Source organism: Orycteropus afer, unplaced genomic scaffold, assembly GCF_000298275.1.
Source record: "Orycteropus afer afer isolate SDZICR_OR568_19922 unplaced genomic scaffold, OryAfe1.0 scaffold00174, whole genome shotgun sequence".
In the NCBI taxonomy this organism is placed as follows: domain Eukaryota; kingdom Metazoa; phylum Chordata; class Mammalia; order Tubulidentata; family Orycteropodidae; genus Orycteropus; species Orycteropus afer.
In genome coordinates, this window is record NW_006921761.1 from 5,798,028 (window position 1) to 5,809,730 (window position 11,703).

The window sequence follows — 11,703 nt, forward strand, 5'->3', positions numbered from 1 at the left end:
CCGCGCGGGGCCGCCCACGCAGCCACGCGACAACGCGCGTGCGCCCGGAGCAGGCAGCAGCCAGTGACTCGGGGCACCCGAGCCGGGAGGCGCGCTCGCGAACAGGCCCTGCTGGTCCCTCGCGGGCCTCAGTCACATCCCTGAGAAACGCTGAGGCCTGCGGCATCAGTCCTTGGGCTGCCTTCCCCGCCGCGGACCGGCCCTGGCCGACCGTGCCGCGCCAGCCGCCGGCCTAGAGCTCCTCGTAGTCCCCGCCCCCGCGGTGCCGGCTTCCGGGGGCCCCGCCCCCCAGGAAGGCCTCCAGCTCGTCTGCGGCCTCCTTCCGGCTCCGAGCCGCCTTCTTTTTCTTCTTCTTCTCGTCCTCGCCCTCGTCCCTGCTCTTCCGGTGCTTGCTCTTCTTCTTCGCAGCCTTTTCTTCCTCCTGGGCCAGGACCGGGAACAAGCGCCTCGGGTTGCGGGCTCCGCGCCTGCGCGCCCCCGCAGGTCCCGCCCCTCGGGTCCCCCGCGCTCCGCCCCCCCCGATCCTGCGCCTGCGCGCCTGCCCCGCCCCACCTCCTTGCTTCTCTTTTTCTTCTTCTTCTTCTCGCGGCAGGGAGGCTTGCTGTCCTTATCTGCAGATAACACAGCGGCGGTTGTCCTGTCCCCAGGGCCTGGATGTGGCCCTAAGGGCACAGGCCCGCCCCGCAACAAGAGGGGCGTGGCGGCTGGAGGAAGGGTCCTCTGCCTGACCCGGCCCCCTCTTCCAGGGCCACTGTCCCTTAGTCCCCCGTGTGGGTAAGGGCCCAAGGGCTCCCACCCCCGCAGCCCGCTCAGCCCAGCACCTCACAAGGGAGCCTCAGAAACAGGTGTGGTGACCCAGAGGCGGCCGACCCCGGGTAGGGAGCTGTGCCACGGCCACGTGCCGGGCTGAGGCCCCCACCACAGGCGCAGTAGCGGCCTCACGCCTGCCCCACTGGGACGTGTGCAGCCCGAGGAAGGCACACCTGCCCCACTTTTGAATATCAAACACTGCTGCACCATATGCCAGGCCATCCAGCTGCTGGGGGCCATCTATGAGCTGGCCAGGCACAAGTGGCCTGAGCGGTGGACGGGCCAGTGCCAGCACCCTCATCTGTCCTTTTGAAAGCCAAGGTCAAAAGGTACATGACGGGCAGCCTGAGGTCAGGGCCTACAGGGGCTCAGGGGCCTTCTGTGCCCACCTCCCGAGCAGCCTGGCCCACTTCTCTGTCCTCAAGGCTCCTGTGCACTGAGTGACACCACACGGCTCACGTGGGGGACTTAGATACGCCCTGGGACGAAAGCCCACCTTCGGTGCTGCTGTCCCTCAGGCCTGGTGCCCCGAGGCCCAACCCAAAGAGATCGGTGTCATTCTTGGGTCTGAAGGGGGGAGCAGGGGGTCGAGGGGGCTCTGCTGGTGCAGTGTCCTCGTCAGTCAGGTCAGAGAGGTCCTCACGGACAGGGAACTTGTCCTGGAGGGAGGGAGGTCAGGTAGACCCCAGTCAGTGCCGGCCAAAGCCAGCCACGCAGACCCGTGTGACCCTTGCAAAGGCCCCATGCACAGAGGGGTCTTCCACACCGCTTGAGCCAAGGCCTGGGTGTGGCTGACCACCTGGATCTGCTCGGAAAGCAAGGTGAGGTCGGGGGCCACCCGGCCACTGCCCTCCCACCTCTCCTGAGTGATCACTTCCTGGGATAGACAGGCAGGGGCTCTCACGGGGCCATCTGGCTGCTTAGGGTCCCAAGCAAGGACCCTCCTGCCTGCCCCGTGCACTTGGGTGCTGGGCCTCAGGAGAAAGGAGTTGTTCTGGCCAGCTCCAAGAGTCAGCCTGGTCCCCTGGCCCCACCCCAGGCCTGGGGGACATGTCCTTGAGATCAATGGTGTTCAACAACGGGGGCTGCCGCCCATACGGCCCCCCGTGCTGCCCTGCCTCCATCTACACCTGTTCCTGCCCCGCAGCCCTCACCACTCTCCGATTCACGTCCGACTCTTCACTCTCGAAGTCAGGGTCGTCCATGACAAAGGACAGCATCTGGGCAGCAATGGGCCCCTCGGGGTCGCTCTCCGATGATGCCACCCCGTCGGGTCTGCGGGAAGGGCCCATAGCCCTGGGTGCTGACACCGCGAGTGTGGGCCTGCCCCCACCGTGTGTCTCCGGCACCTGCGGTTCCAGGGCTTGTGAGGGTGCCTGGGGCTTTGGGGTCTTCTTGGAAGACCTTTGGAGACAGAAGGGCTCAGTGCACAAAACCTGCCTGGTGGCCCCGAAGCCTCAGTCCAGGGCTGTCCTGGATATATCCCTTCCTAGTCACACCCCCAGTTCTACCCCCCCATGGACCGTGCCCCAGAGGACAAAGACCCCCACCACGTACCATCTCATCTCTGGCTCTAAGCATGGCTGGGGGACCAGGACAGAAGCTTTGGGGGGGTCTGCTGGCCCCTCGGCCTCCTCCTCACTCGACAGAGTGACATGTTGGCTGGGGAGGGGGTCCACGGGTGGCAGGGATCTGCCGGCTGGCCTGTCCTCCAGGTCCACATCATCCTGGAAACCTGCCACCATGGGGTTGGTGCCTAGGGCCTCCCCGTCACTGCGTAGGATGGGGGCGTGGTCAGAGATCACCAGGTGGGGCTCCAGTGCCCCCAGCAGTCCCAACACACACCATCCTTCCCATGGGGGTCACACAGTAGGGGCTAACTTGGGGTGACCACAGGGCTTGTGGGAGGGACCCGGTGAGGCAGTCCAGCCAGGAGACACCCACGCTGAGGGTGTGTGGGCAGCGAGGCCGATCAGGGCTGGGACCGGGCACCTGAAAGCCTCGCAAGGCTGCAGTGGAAGAGGGCAGAGTGTGTCTGATCCATGCTTTCTGCAGCTCCGAGCAGAAGGTGGTGTGGCAGGGGCCCCCAGGCAGTGGCGTGAGTGTGCACGGGGAGCCCCAGCCCTGTGATGGGCTTCGCTCCTATCTTGGAGGTGTGTGAGTTGCTGGGCAGGTTAGACCCTGGGGTGAGCTCAGGGCCTGGCTGGACACAGTGGAGGCTGCTGGGCGGGTAAGGCACATGCACCCGCCTGCCCTGCATCCGCTCTGCAACGTGAGTGGAACCTCCCAGGAAACGCCAGGTGTGGCCCAGGCTTCCTTCCACGCCTGCCCCGTGGGCCCTCCACACCCACTCTCCAGGCGGAAGGAGAGCCCGAGGTTGGCACCAGATGCCCCGCCCACTCCATGGATGCAGCTTCTCTCCCCTCAGTCTGTCCGTGAGCAAGCCCCCAACCCTGAGTGCGGCCCTGCCCTACACCTGCCTGGGTGCCTGCAGTGGTCAGGCCTGGAGGACCGGAGGGCCTGTGGGGATCACACTGACAGGCCCTTGCCTCATCCAGGTGGCAAGTGCCACCGGGTGTCCCTCTGGGACACGGGGACAGCGACTTCAACAGTCAGCCTGAGGAGGCCTTCTCTCGGTGGTCAGAGCTGCTGCCAACACCATCAGGCAGAGCCCGGCTGTCCCACTCCGGCCTTGGCTGTTCTCAGACACACAGCCGGCCCCACCCCTACCTGTCACTGTCCTGTGGCGGCCCCTTAGCCTTCTTCTCGTCCTTCAGGGGACCCGTGTCCTCCAGGAAGCTGTGGTCCAAGCTATCCTCAGGAATAAAGTCATCCACGTTCGGGGCCTTTGCTGGGGCCCCTGCAGACGGAGCAGGCTCTGTGGACAGTGGACCCAACTTGCCTCCACGCCTGCCCTGTCCCAGGCTAGTATCCAGGGCTGCGCCTCCAGGACTGGGTGGCAAGGGGGGCCCTGGCCCTTGGGGCCACCACCCAAAAGGTGGGAGCTTCTACACACCTGTGGCCACAGTGCACCTGGGTCAGGGAGGCCCAAGGTGGCGGAAGCTGTGATGTCGGTACAGACACAGCCCACCTATGGCAGGAGCCAGTGGGGGGCCTGCTGCCTCGTGGGGCCAGGGCTTACCTGGGGGGGAGGGGACTGGCTCAGCCGCAGGTGAGGTCCCAAACAGCCGCGAGATGATGCTACGCCGTTGTGGAGGGGCCGGGGGCGCAGGGCCTGCAGTGGTGGGGAGCAGGGCCTCGGCTGGGGGTGTGAGGACCGTGCAGGACGGTGGGGAGGGACAGGCGGACGGGGCAACAAGCAGTGGCGGGACAGGCTGGGGCGTGCCTGGGCTGGAGCTCCCAGTGGACGTGGTGCCCGGAGGTACGACAGGCGACTGGGAGCCAGAGGCTGGGCTCTGCCCGTTGGTCACGTGGCCCCGGCTGCGGGCATCCAGCATCTCCAGGAAGCTGGGGGCAGAGGGCAGCGGGTGAGGGGCCCATCGTCCCTGCCCCGAGCTGCACAGCCCTGCAGGTCCGGCCGCCCCACCAGCACCCATGCAGCTGTCCTGGGTTTTGTGCAGGAGCCGGGAAAGACCACCCAGATGGCAAAGCACCGAGCTCATGGCAGGACCCTCTTAGTTCCTCTGCAGGTCTCTGCTCCTGGCCCAGGTGGGTGGGGTGCTGCCCCCCACAGCCCCTCCCCAATACAGACAGCAGTCCCTTCACCAGACGCGGCCTCCCCTGCCCTCCACAGACCACTCCCTGGTGCAAACATTGCCCCTTGTCCCCAGACTGAGGACACGGCCCATGGGTGATGGCTGGGACGGGAAGCGCAGGCCACTTCCTGTTCACTGGCAGGTGTGAGCCACCAGGAGCAGGGCTTTCTGCAGGTGGGGTCACTGGGCGGAGGGCGGGCCTCCAACCCGGGGCCCAGGGTGCCGCTGCCCAGGAGCAGCAGTGGCTGTGAGCCCACTCAGGGCCGGGGTACCTGCTGCCACTGCACGGGCTGGTGCTCTCAGGCTGAGGCGGCCAGAGTTACCCACTTGGCCCCCAGGCAGTGCTGCTGGCCAGAGGCTGGGGTCGCCATGGAGACTGGGGCAGGGCACTCAGCAGCGTGATGCAGCACTGGGAAAGGTGGGGGACAGCTGCCCGGCTCTCCCGCACATCTGCTGCCCCCGTGGCTCCAGGAACGCCAAGGCTCCGTTTCTGCCACCAGTGTGCTCGGGGCAGGCGCCCTGGGAACGCAGCCTGAGCGCAGGGCTCTTGGGGCCCCAAGCTCTAACACGGGGGGTGGCTGCATCAGCAGGTCCCATGGCCACAGCAGGCTCAGGAGAGGGTGAGGTGAGGCGGATGTCCTGTTGGTGGCCCAGCCCCCTGCCACCACACCCAGGTGGCTGTCAGCAGCCACTGACTCTCAGCCCGTGAGCACTGTGGGATCAGCTGTCTTGCCAATTAATGTCCCTGTTGGTCCCCAGGTGTCTGGGGTGCAGAGGGTCCCTGTTGGTCCTCAGGGAGAGTGCTCCCAGGGGACAAGGAGCCTAGTACCCAATTTCCAGGGAAGGGCTGCACCGTTGACAGTTTTCATCTCCTAGCTGCAGACGCCGGTGGTTATCAGTTTCGCTGCACAGTAATAATAAAAGCTGCTGGCCACAGGCTCCTCCCTGGGAGGCCTGGGCAGGGTCCTGCACTCTCTCCCCACTCCCGAGCACAGCCCTGCTTACAGCTGAGATGGCACATGACTCGAGCAGTGTCACTATCACCACCCAGGGACGTGCTCACACGTGTAGACCCCGGGTCTCCTACCCACATGGGAACCAAGTGGGGCCGACGGAGTGCGGCCACCTACATCTCGTAGTTCTGGTCCTCAGTCTCCTGCTGCACCAGCAGCTCCTCCAGCGTGGCATCGATGTCCAGCTGGTTGGTCTCCAGCTGCCGCAGCAACGTCTCTCTCTGGAGGACGGAGAGGCGCCTGAGCACCAGGGCCGCATGCCAGTCCCCAGGACGCCCTGCCCCTCAGTGGGATGTGAGAGCCCTCACAGCAGGGGTACCAGTGCCACAACACAGCACTCCCCCTGCCACCGCTAAGATGGTCACTGCTTATCATCCCGCCTCGGCCTAGGATGGAGGGTGGGCACGGCAGCACTGGGTGCACACAGACCCTCGGGCAGAGTCTGAACCTGACCCAGCACCTAGACCTGTGCCATCCACCTGGCCGTTCAAACTTAAGTCAAGTTAAAGAAAATGGCAAGTCCGGTGTCTCAGGCTCATGGGGCCAAGTGCTGCAGGGCCACCCATGGGGCCCACCCTCGATGGCACAGGCCTGGGGAGACGCTCTAGCAGACACACGCCGTGACTGGTGCAGGAGACCAGTGCCAGGCGACACGGCCACCAGTTCAGGGACAGGCCAGTAGACCCAGGGGAGGTGTGCGTCTCCCACAGGGTAGGGCTCTGTAAAGAAGGGCCGTGCGGCATGTGTGCCTGGCACGGGGTTCCGGGCAAATGCTGCGCTGGGTGAGGCTGACGCCAGGCAGAAGAGAAACTGGGTTGGTGCGGGGGGGAGGGGAGACAGCGACCGGACACCCAAAAGCGTGTGGTCTCACATCATGGAGCAAACCAAGCAGGACGGTCCTTCAGAGACTGGCAGGGACCCCCAGGTGACAGGTACTGACAGAAGGCGTCCCTGAGCTTTCCCTGAGACAATGATTGACGTGTGGCCTTGTCACAAGGCAATTTGACTTGTGGGGACCTGGATACCCCAAGGGCCTGGCTTTCCCACCACCCAGGGCCCAGCCCGAGACAAACTGTGGACGCCTAGCCAGGGCTTGTAGGGGGAGGAGGGGCTGGCCCACCTGTGCCTCCCGGGGTCGGGGTCAGGGTGGGGGTGTCCAGCCCACTTGGTGTGCCTCCCAGGGTCAGGGTTGGGGTCGGGGTTGGGGGCCCACCTGCAGCTGCAGGAAGGGGATGTTGAGGAACTTGTGCAGGGACTTGAGGCCGAAGCTGTTCCTCATGGACGACTCGGCGTAGTGGACGTAGGAGGAGCCCGGGGGTCTGCGCAGAGGACCAAGGTGTGAGCATGTGTGCAGGGGCGTCATCTGAGCGACCGCCCTGCCATGCCAGCCTCGGGACATGGCACCCCACTGCCTCCCTGAGCCCCACTGAAGGCGAGGGCTGCCCATCTCTGTGCAGCGGGAGGCCACTGAGGCGTGCCCCCAGCCCCAGGGAGCAGCCGCACTCACCTGTCCAGGTGGGTGATAAGGTCACGCACGTCATCCGGCAAGATGACCCGGTGCTCGCCCATGTCGCGGTAGTTCCCCAGCACGCACACGGGGATGTGGGTGGGCACCTTGGGCAGCTCACGCAGGATGTAGTTGAAGGTCCTGAGGGGACAGGTGCAGTGAGGGTACAGCGTGCCTCCTGAGCCCAGGGCAGGGGGTGAGGCTGGAGCCTGCGGGGGGCCGAGGCTGTGGGCGCTCTCCCTCCTGATCCGGGCCTTGCTGCTCCCCCAGGGGCTCAGGGCCCACCTGTGTCCTGCAACATGGCTGCTGACTGTCCACACCACCGACTGCTGTGTGCTTGTCGGGACCTGTCTCCTGGTGGTGCACGTCCTGAGGCGTGGGGCTGAGCTCACGCCCTGCTGTGTGGCGCCCACATGCTACCGAGGCTGAGGGACAGCCTGTGGTGTGAGAACCTGCTGCAGCTTGCTGGGGCCTGCTGGCGTGGCCCTGCGGGTGTTCTGCTCTGCAAGGTGCCCTGTCCTAGCTTACATGTGGCGGGGAAGCAGTGACAGGCACCTCCAGCTGACCCCTTGCTCCTGAGGAGGCCGGCAGGGGAGTGTGGCTGTGCCCTGACTCACCCCCTGCAGCTCTCCAGGCCCCCGTGAGTCCTGCTGTGCGGGTAAGGGCCTCTAACACGGCCCATGTCATGGGCAGTCTGGCTGCGGGTTCTCAGCCCCCCCGCCACAGGTGGCTAGGAGCCCCCGCTGCTCTCCAAGCACCATCTGCAGACCACCTACAAAGCTGCGACACCCTGCCCAGTGGTCTTACCACCCTGTTCCCCTGCCTCGAGGGCCCTACACACCAGCTGTATCCACACCACACGGGGTGGCTGGGATGGGCCACACGCTTTGTGGGCACACCTGCCTGTGTACCCATGACCCATCCCGCCTCCGCTGCCAGCTGCCTGGAGCTCTCCTCTCCACACTGCTCTCCTTGGTGGGACGTGGCGGGGTGCTGTGGGACATGGGCCAGAGCTGACGTCCCATCAAGCAGCCAGGCGACGGTGGCCAGAGGTGAAGGCACAAGTCACCCCGGCTATGTGGCCCACAGGTCACACAGAGGGCTCACTCCCCCCATTCCTGCTGAGGAAGGGCCTGCTGCTTTCCTGACTCCTGGGTCTTGGGCACCAAGTCCTGCACCCTGTGCCCAGCAGCTGCCTTGCCACCAGCAGTCCTCTTAGTTGTCTGCCTCTGACACACTGCCTCAGACCACCCAGCCTCTCACCTGAGTACCAGCCACAATGGCCTTGCCAGGCCTCAGGAGGCTGCTCGTGGGGACGCCAGGGCGCTGCAGAGGAGCTAAAGTGGGCATCACAGGGGAGCTGAGGGGCGGAGGCTGGTGGCAGCCTGTATGCCAGATCGGGATGCAGGATGCAGGAGCAGATCGGGGTCCAGGCCGGTGGCCCCAGTGTGTGGCACACTTCGGCCGGTGTCAGCATCCTGACCCCGGAGCCCTGGTACAGCAGCATGCCCACAGGCCCTCACAGTGAGCCTCTGAGTTTGTGGAAACCATTTCCACACGTGTGTGACACGAAGGACAGACTGGGAAGAGTCATCCAAACTCCCGGGCGCTTTTGGGGGCAGAGCTGAACTCTGCCGTTTCTGCCATTAGCGGGCAGGCGTGCACAAGCCACGATAAAAACAGTCTTCACAGTGAGGACAGCACCAGGTGGCAGCCAGGTCTGGCCTGACAAGCGACCTGCTTCCCAGTGTCCTGTCACTAAGAGGCTCCTGCTCGGAGGCCATATGTGTCCACACAGCGCCCTGAGGAGGTGTCGAGCAGTGTGGGTTTCGGAGGGTCCCCAATGTTCCTGACCAGCCCTGGTGGCTCCTGGGCCTGGGCTGCCCGTGTGCACAGCTCCCGCCCAGGCCCCACGTCTTGGGTCCGGCTCTGACGTGCCAGGAGGAGTCCTGGGTGCGGGCTCCAGTGGCAAACATGTCCCAGGTGCTGTCACAGCTCACTGCTGGCGGTGAGCACACCCTGGGGTTCCATGGGGACAGGACTCCAGCATCTGCCCCACGCACCTTGCCCCTTTGCTGATGCTGTATCCTTCCCTGGGATAAACTGGGTTCGGGGAGGGGGGTGTCCCAGTGAACCACCAAACACAGAGGTGGTCTGGGGTTGCCTGGCATGAGGAGCTGCCTGACCCAGCCGTGTCTCACAGGACGACTGTGGGGTTGTCACCTGGCTTGTGACCCGCCCACCGGCATTCTGCTGAGCCATGTTCCCGCTGGGCCTGCCCACAGTGGCTTGTGAGGTCACACGATCCTCGCTGCCCCCTTACCACTGCTTGGTGATGTCAAACATCATGACCACCCCGCTGCAGTTCTTGTACACGTCCAGGAACTCGGCGTCCAGGGCCAGCTCGGCCTCAGCCTGCGGACAGGAGACACGCAGAAATGAGCAGGCTCCTCAAGCAGCTACAAGACCCAGCAGCCCGGAAAACCGGGGACATGAGCTGAGCAGACAGCCTCGCCAGACAGGCCTGGAGCCCTCAGTACAGGCGCCCACGACCACAGACAACTCAGAGCTCACTGGCAGGCCCCCGGCCGGGACGCAGGCAGAACCCACCACCTAACTTAACAACCGAGAGGCTGCCGCCGCCCACACCAGGGGTCAGCCCTAGGGCGGTGGCATGTGGTACTCAGCACTCGGGACCCCTGCCTCACACCACAGCACCATAGCAGGTTGGCCATCCCCCTGCCCAGGGCAGCTGTGTCCCCTGCGGTGCACTCACTACCTGGGGGCTGTTCCCTTGCTGGTGCCCGGGTCTGTGCCCACCTCCTAGGGGCTGTTCCCTTGCCCGCCCCCAGGTGCTGCCCGGGTGTGCGCCCACCTCCTGGGGGTTGTTCCCTTGCCCGCCCCCAGGTGCTGCCCGGGTCTGTGCCCACCTCCTGGGGCTGTTCCCTTGCCGGTACCCGGGTCTGTGCCCACCTCCTGGGGGCTGTTCCCTTGCCCGCCCCCAGGTGCTGCCCGGGTGTGCGCCCACCTCCTGGGGGTTGTTCCCTTGCCCGCCCCCAGGTGCTGCCCGGGTCTGTGCCCACCTCCTGGGGGTTGCCCTTTGCCCGCCCCCAGGTGCTGCCCGGGTGTGTGCCCACCTCCTGGGGGTTGCCCTTTGCCCGCCCCCAGGTGCTGCCCGGGTGTGTGCTCACCTCCTGAGGGTCGTTCTCCATTTTCAAGCCGTCGCCTCGCTTTTTGCATTTTCCTTATAGATGGACAGACAGACAGGACGGGAAGTCATGGGGTAGGATCGCTGAGGCCTGGACTCTGCCTCCCACTGCCCCCTGGTACCTGGCTGTAACTGCATCCTTCAGGTGAGCCCGGGCCGGGCCACCTGCTCATCACAGCCTCAGGGGGGCCCCATGGGGGACCTGGGATAAGGAACCCGAGTGCCATTGTCCACAATGGCTTCCAGAGAAAGGAACCTGTGAGGGCTTCACGGGCCGGGGTGGGGTAGGGTCAGCTCTGGGGCGGGCTGGAGCCAGCTGAGCAAACACGGGCAGCTGAGCTGCGGCAACTGCGTGGCTCGGGGCAGGCGGCCATCTAGACACGCGGCCCAGGTGACCCAGGTCCCGCGCCCTGGCCTGGACCTGACCCCTCACCTCGGTGGCGTCCCCCAGCCCATCCTCCGCTGACTATGAGGAAACGTCCCATGGCTATCTGCCACGACCCCAAGGGACCTAAACGCCGGATGAGTGGACACGGTGGGGGCCCCTGGCCAGGACCCAGGACAGGAAGAGGCCTCAGAGTCTGGGGAGCCCAGGCCATCTGGGGGTTAGCGACAGGCACAGTGAGAAAGCCTCTATGTGGTGTGGCTGGGGCTCAGACAACCCAACTTAGAGGCCAGCAGAGCTGGGACTGAAGCCCCAGGCAGGACTAAGTTCCATACCCGGACAAGCCACGCCCCAAGTCAGACCCCGGAGGCTGCAGCCAAGGAGGCAAGGTCTGCTGTGGTGCAGAAAGTCACTGCCACTCTCAGCTGTCCCACCCCGAAGAGGAAGCAGTGTGTGCCACATGGCAATTGTCCCCAAGGCCCAACCGTTGTGGGGCTGGAGGAGCGGCAGAAGCCCAGGTCACAGTCCCCCCACCTCTGGGAGGGTACACGGGCCAGCCCCCAAGGGCGCCAAACACACATAGGTGCACACACCCTGCCAGAAGCCCTAAGTGAGCGTCCCTAGGGGGCCTACTAGGCCCTCCTGAAGGTCTGCACCTCTGCCCGGTCTCAGCACAGGGATGGAGCTGGGGTCAGGCCCAGTCTCAGGCCTGGGCGTGCCCTCCAGCTGGCTTTCTTCACCCACTGAGCCCACAGGCTGCGGAGAGGCTCGAGTCTGCTCAGGCGGGGGTCCTGTACTAGATGGACCCGGCCACACACAAGTGGTGTCAGCACTGCACACACACACACACGCCGAGGCTCAGAGCCGGTGTGGGGTGGTGTCAGCACTGTACACACGCACACACACACACCAAGGCTCAGAGCCGGTGTGAGGTGGTGTCAGCACTGTACACACATACACGCCGAGGCTCAGAGCCAGTGGGGTGGTGTCAGCACTGCACACACGCACACACACACACCCCCCGAGGCTCAGAGCCGGTGTGGGGCGGTGTCAGCACTGCGCGT

The 11,703-nt window shown here is 65.3% G+C and overlaps 1 protein-coding gene across 1 annotated transcript in view; it reads right to left on the reverse strand.

Annotated features, from left to right (window-relative positions):
• Positions 1-232: 232 nt before the first annotated feature.
• The window catches only part of RABL6 (RAB, member RAS oncogene family like 6), a 30,528-nt gene continuing 19,057 nt past the window's right edge, over positions 233-11,703 (reverse strand). Inside the window, exons 4-15 of the mRNA XM_007946949.2 lie at positions 10,238-10,290; positions 9,370-9,461; positions 7,047-7,187; positions 6,753-6,858; positions 5,657-5,760; positions 3,953-4,278; positions 3,541-3,688; positions 2,368-2,583; positions 1,965-2,214; positions 1,307-1,469; positions 553-611; positions 233-421 (exon numbers count right to left, since the gene is read on the reverse strand). Coding sequence (XP_007945140.1) covers positions 233-421; positions 553-611; positions 1,307-1,469; positions 1,965-2,214; positions 2,368-2,583; positions 3,541-3,688; positions 3,953-4,278; positions 5,657-5,760; positions 6,753-6,858; positions 7,047-7,187; positions 9,370-9,461; positions 10,238-10,290 — 1,847 coding nt within the window. The remainder of the gene's footprint in view (positions 422-552; positions 612-1,306; positions 1,470-1,964; positions 2,215-2,367; positions 2,584-3,540; positions 3,689-3,952; positions 4,279-5,656; positions 5,761-6,752; positions 6,859-7,046; positions 7,188-9,369; positions 9,462-10,237; positions 10,291-11,703) is intronic.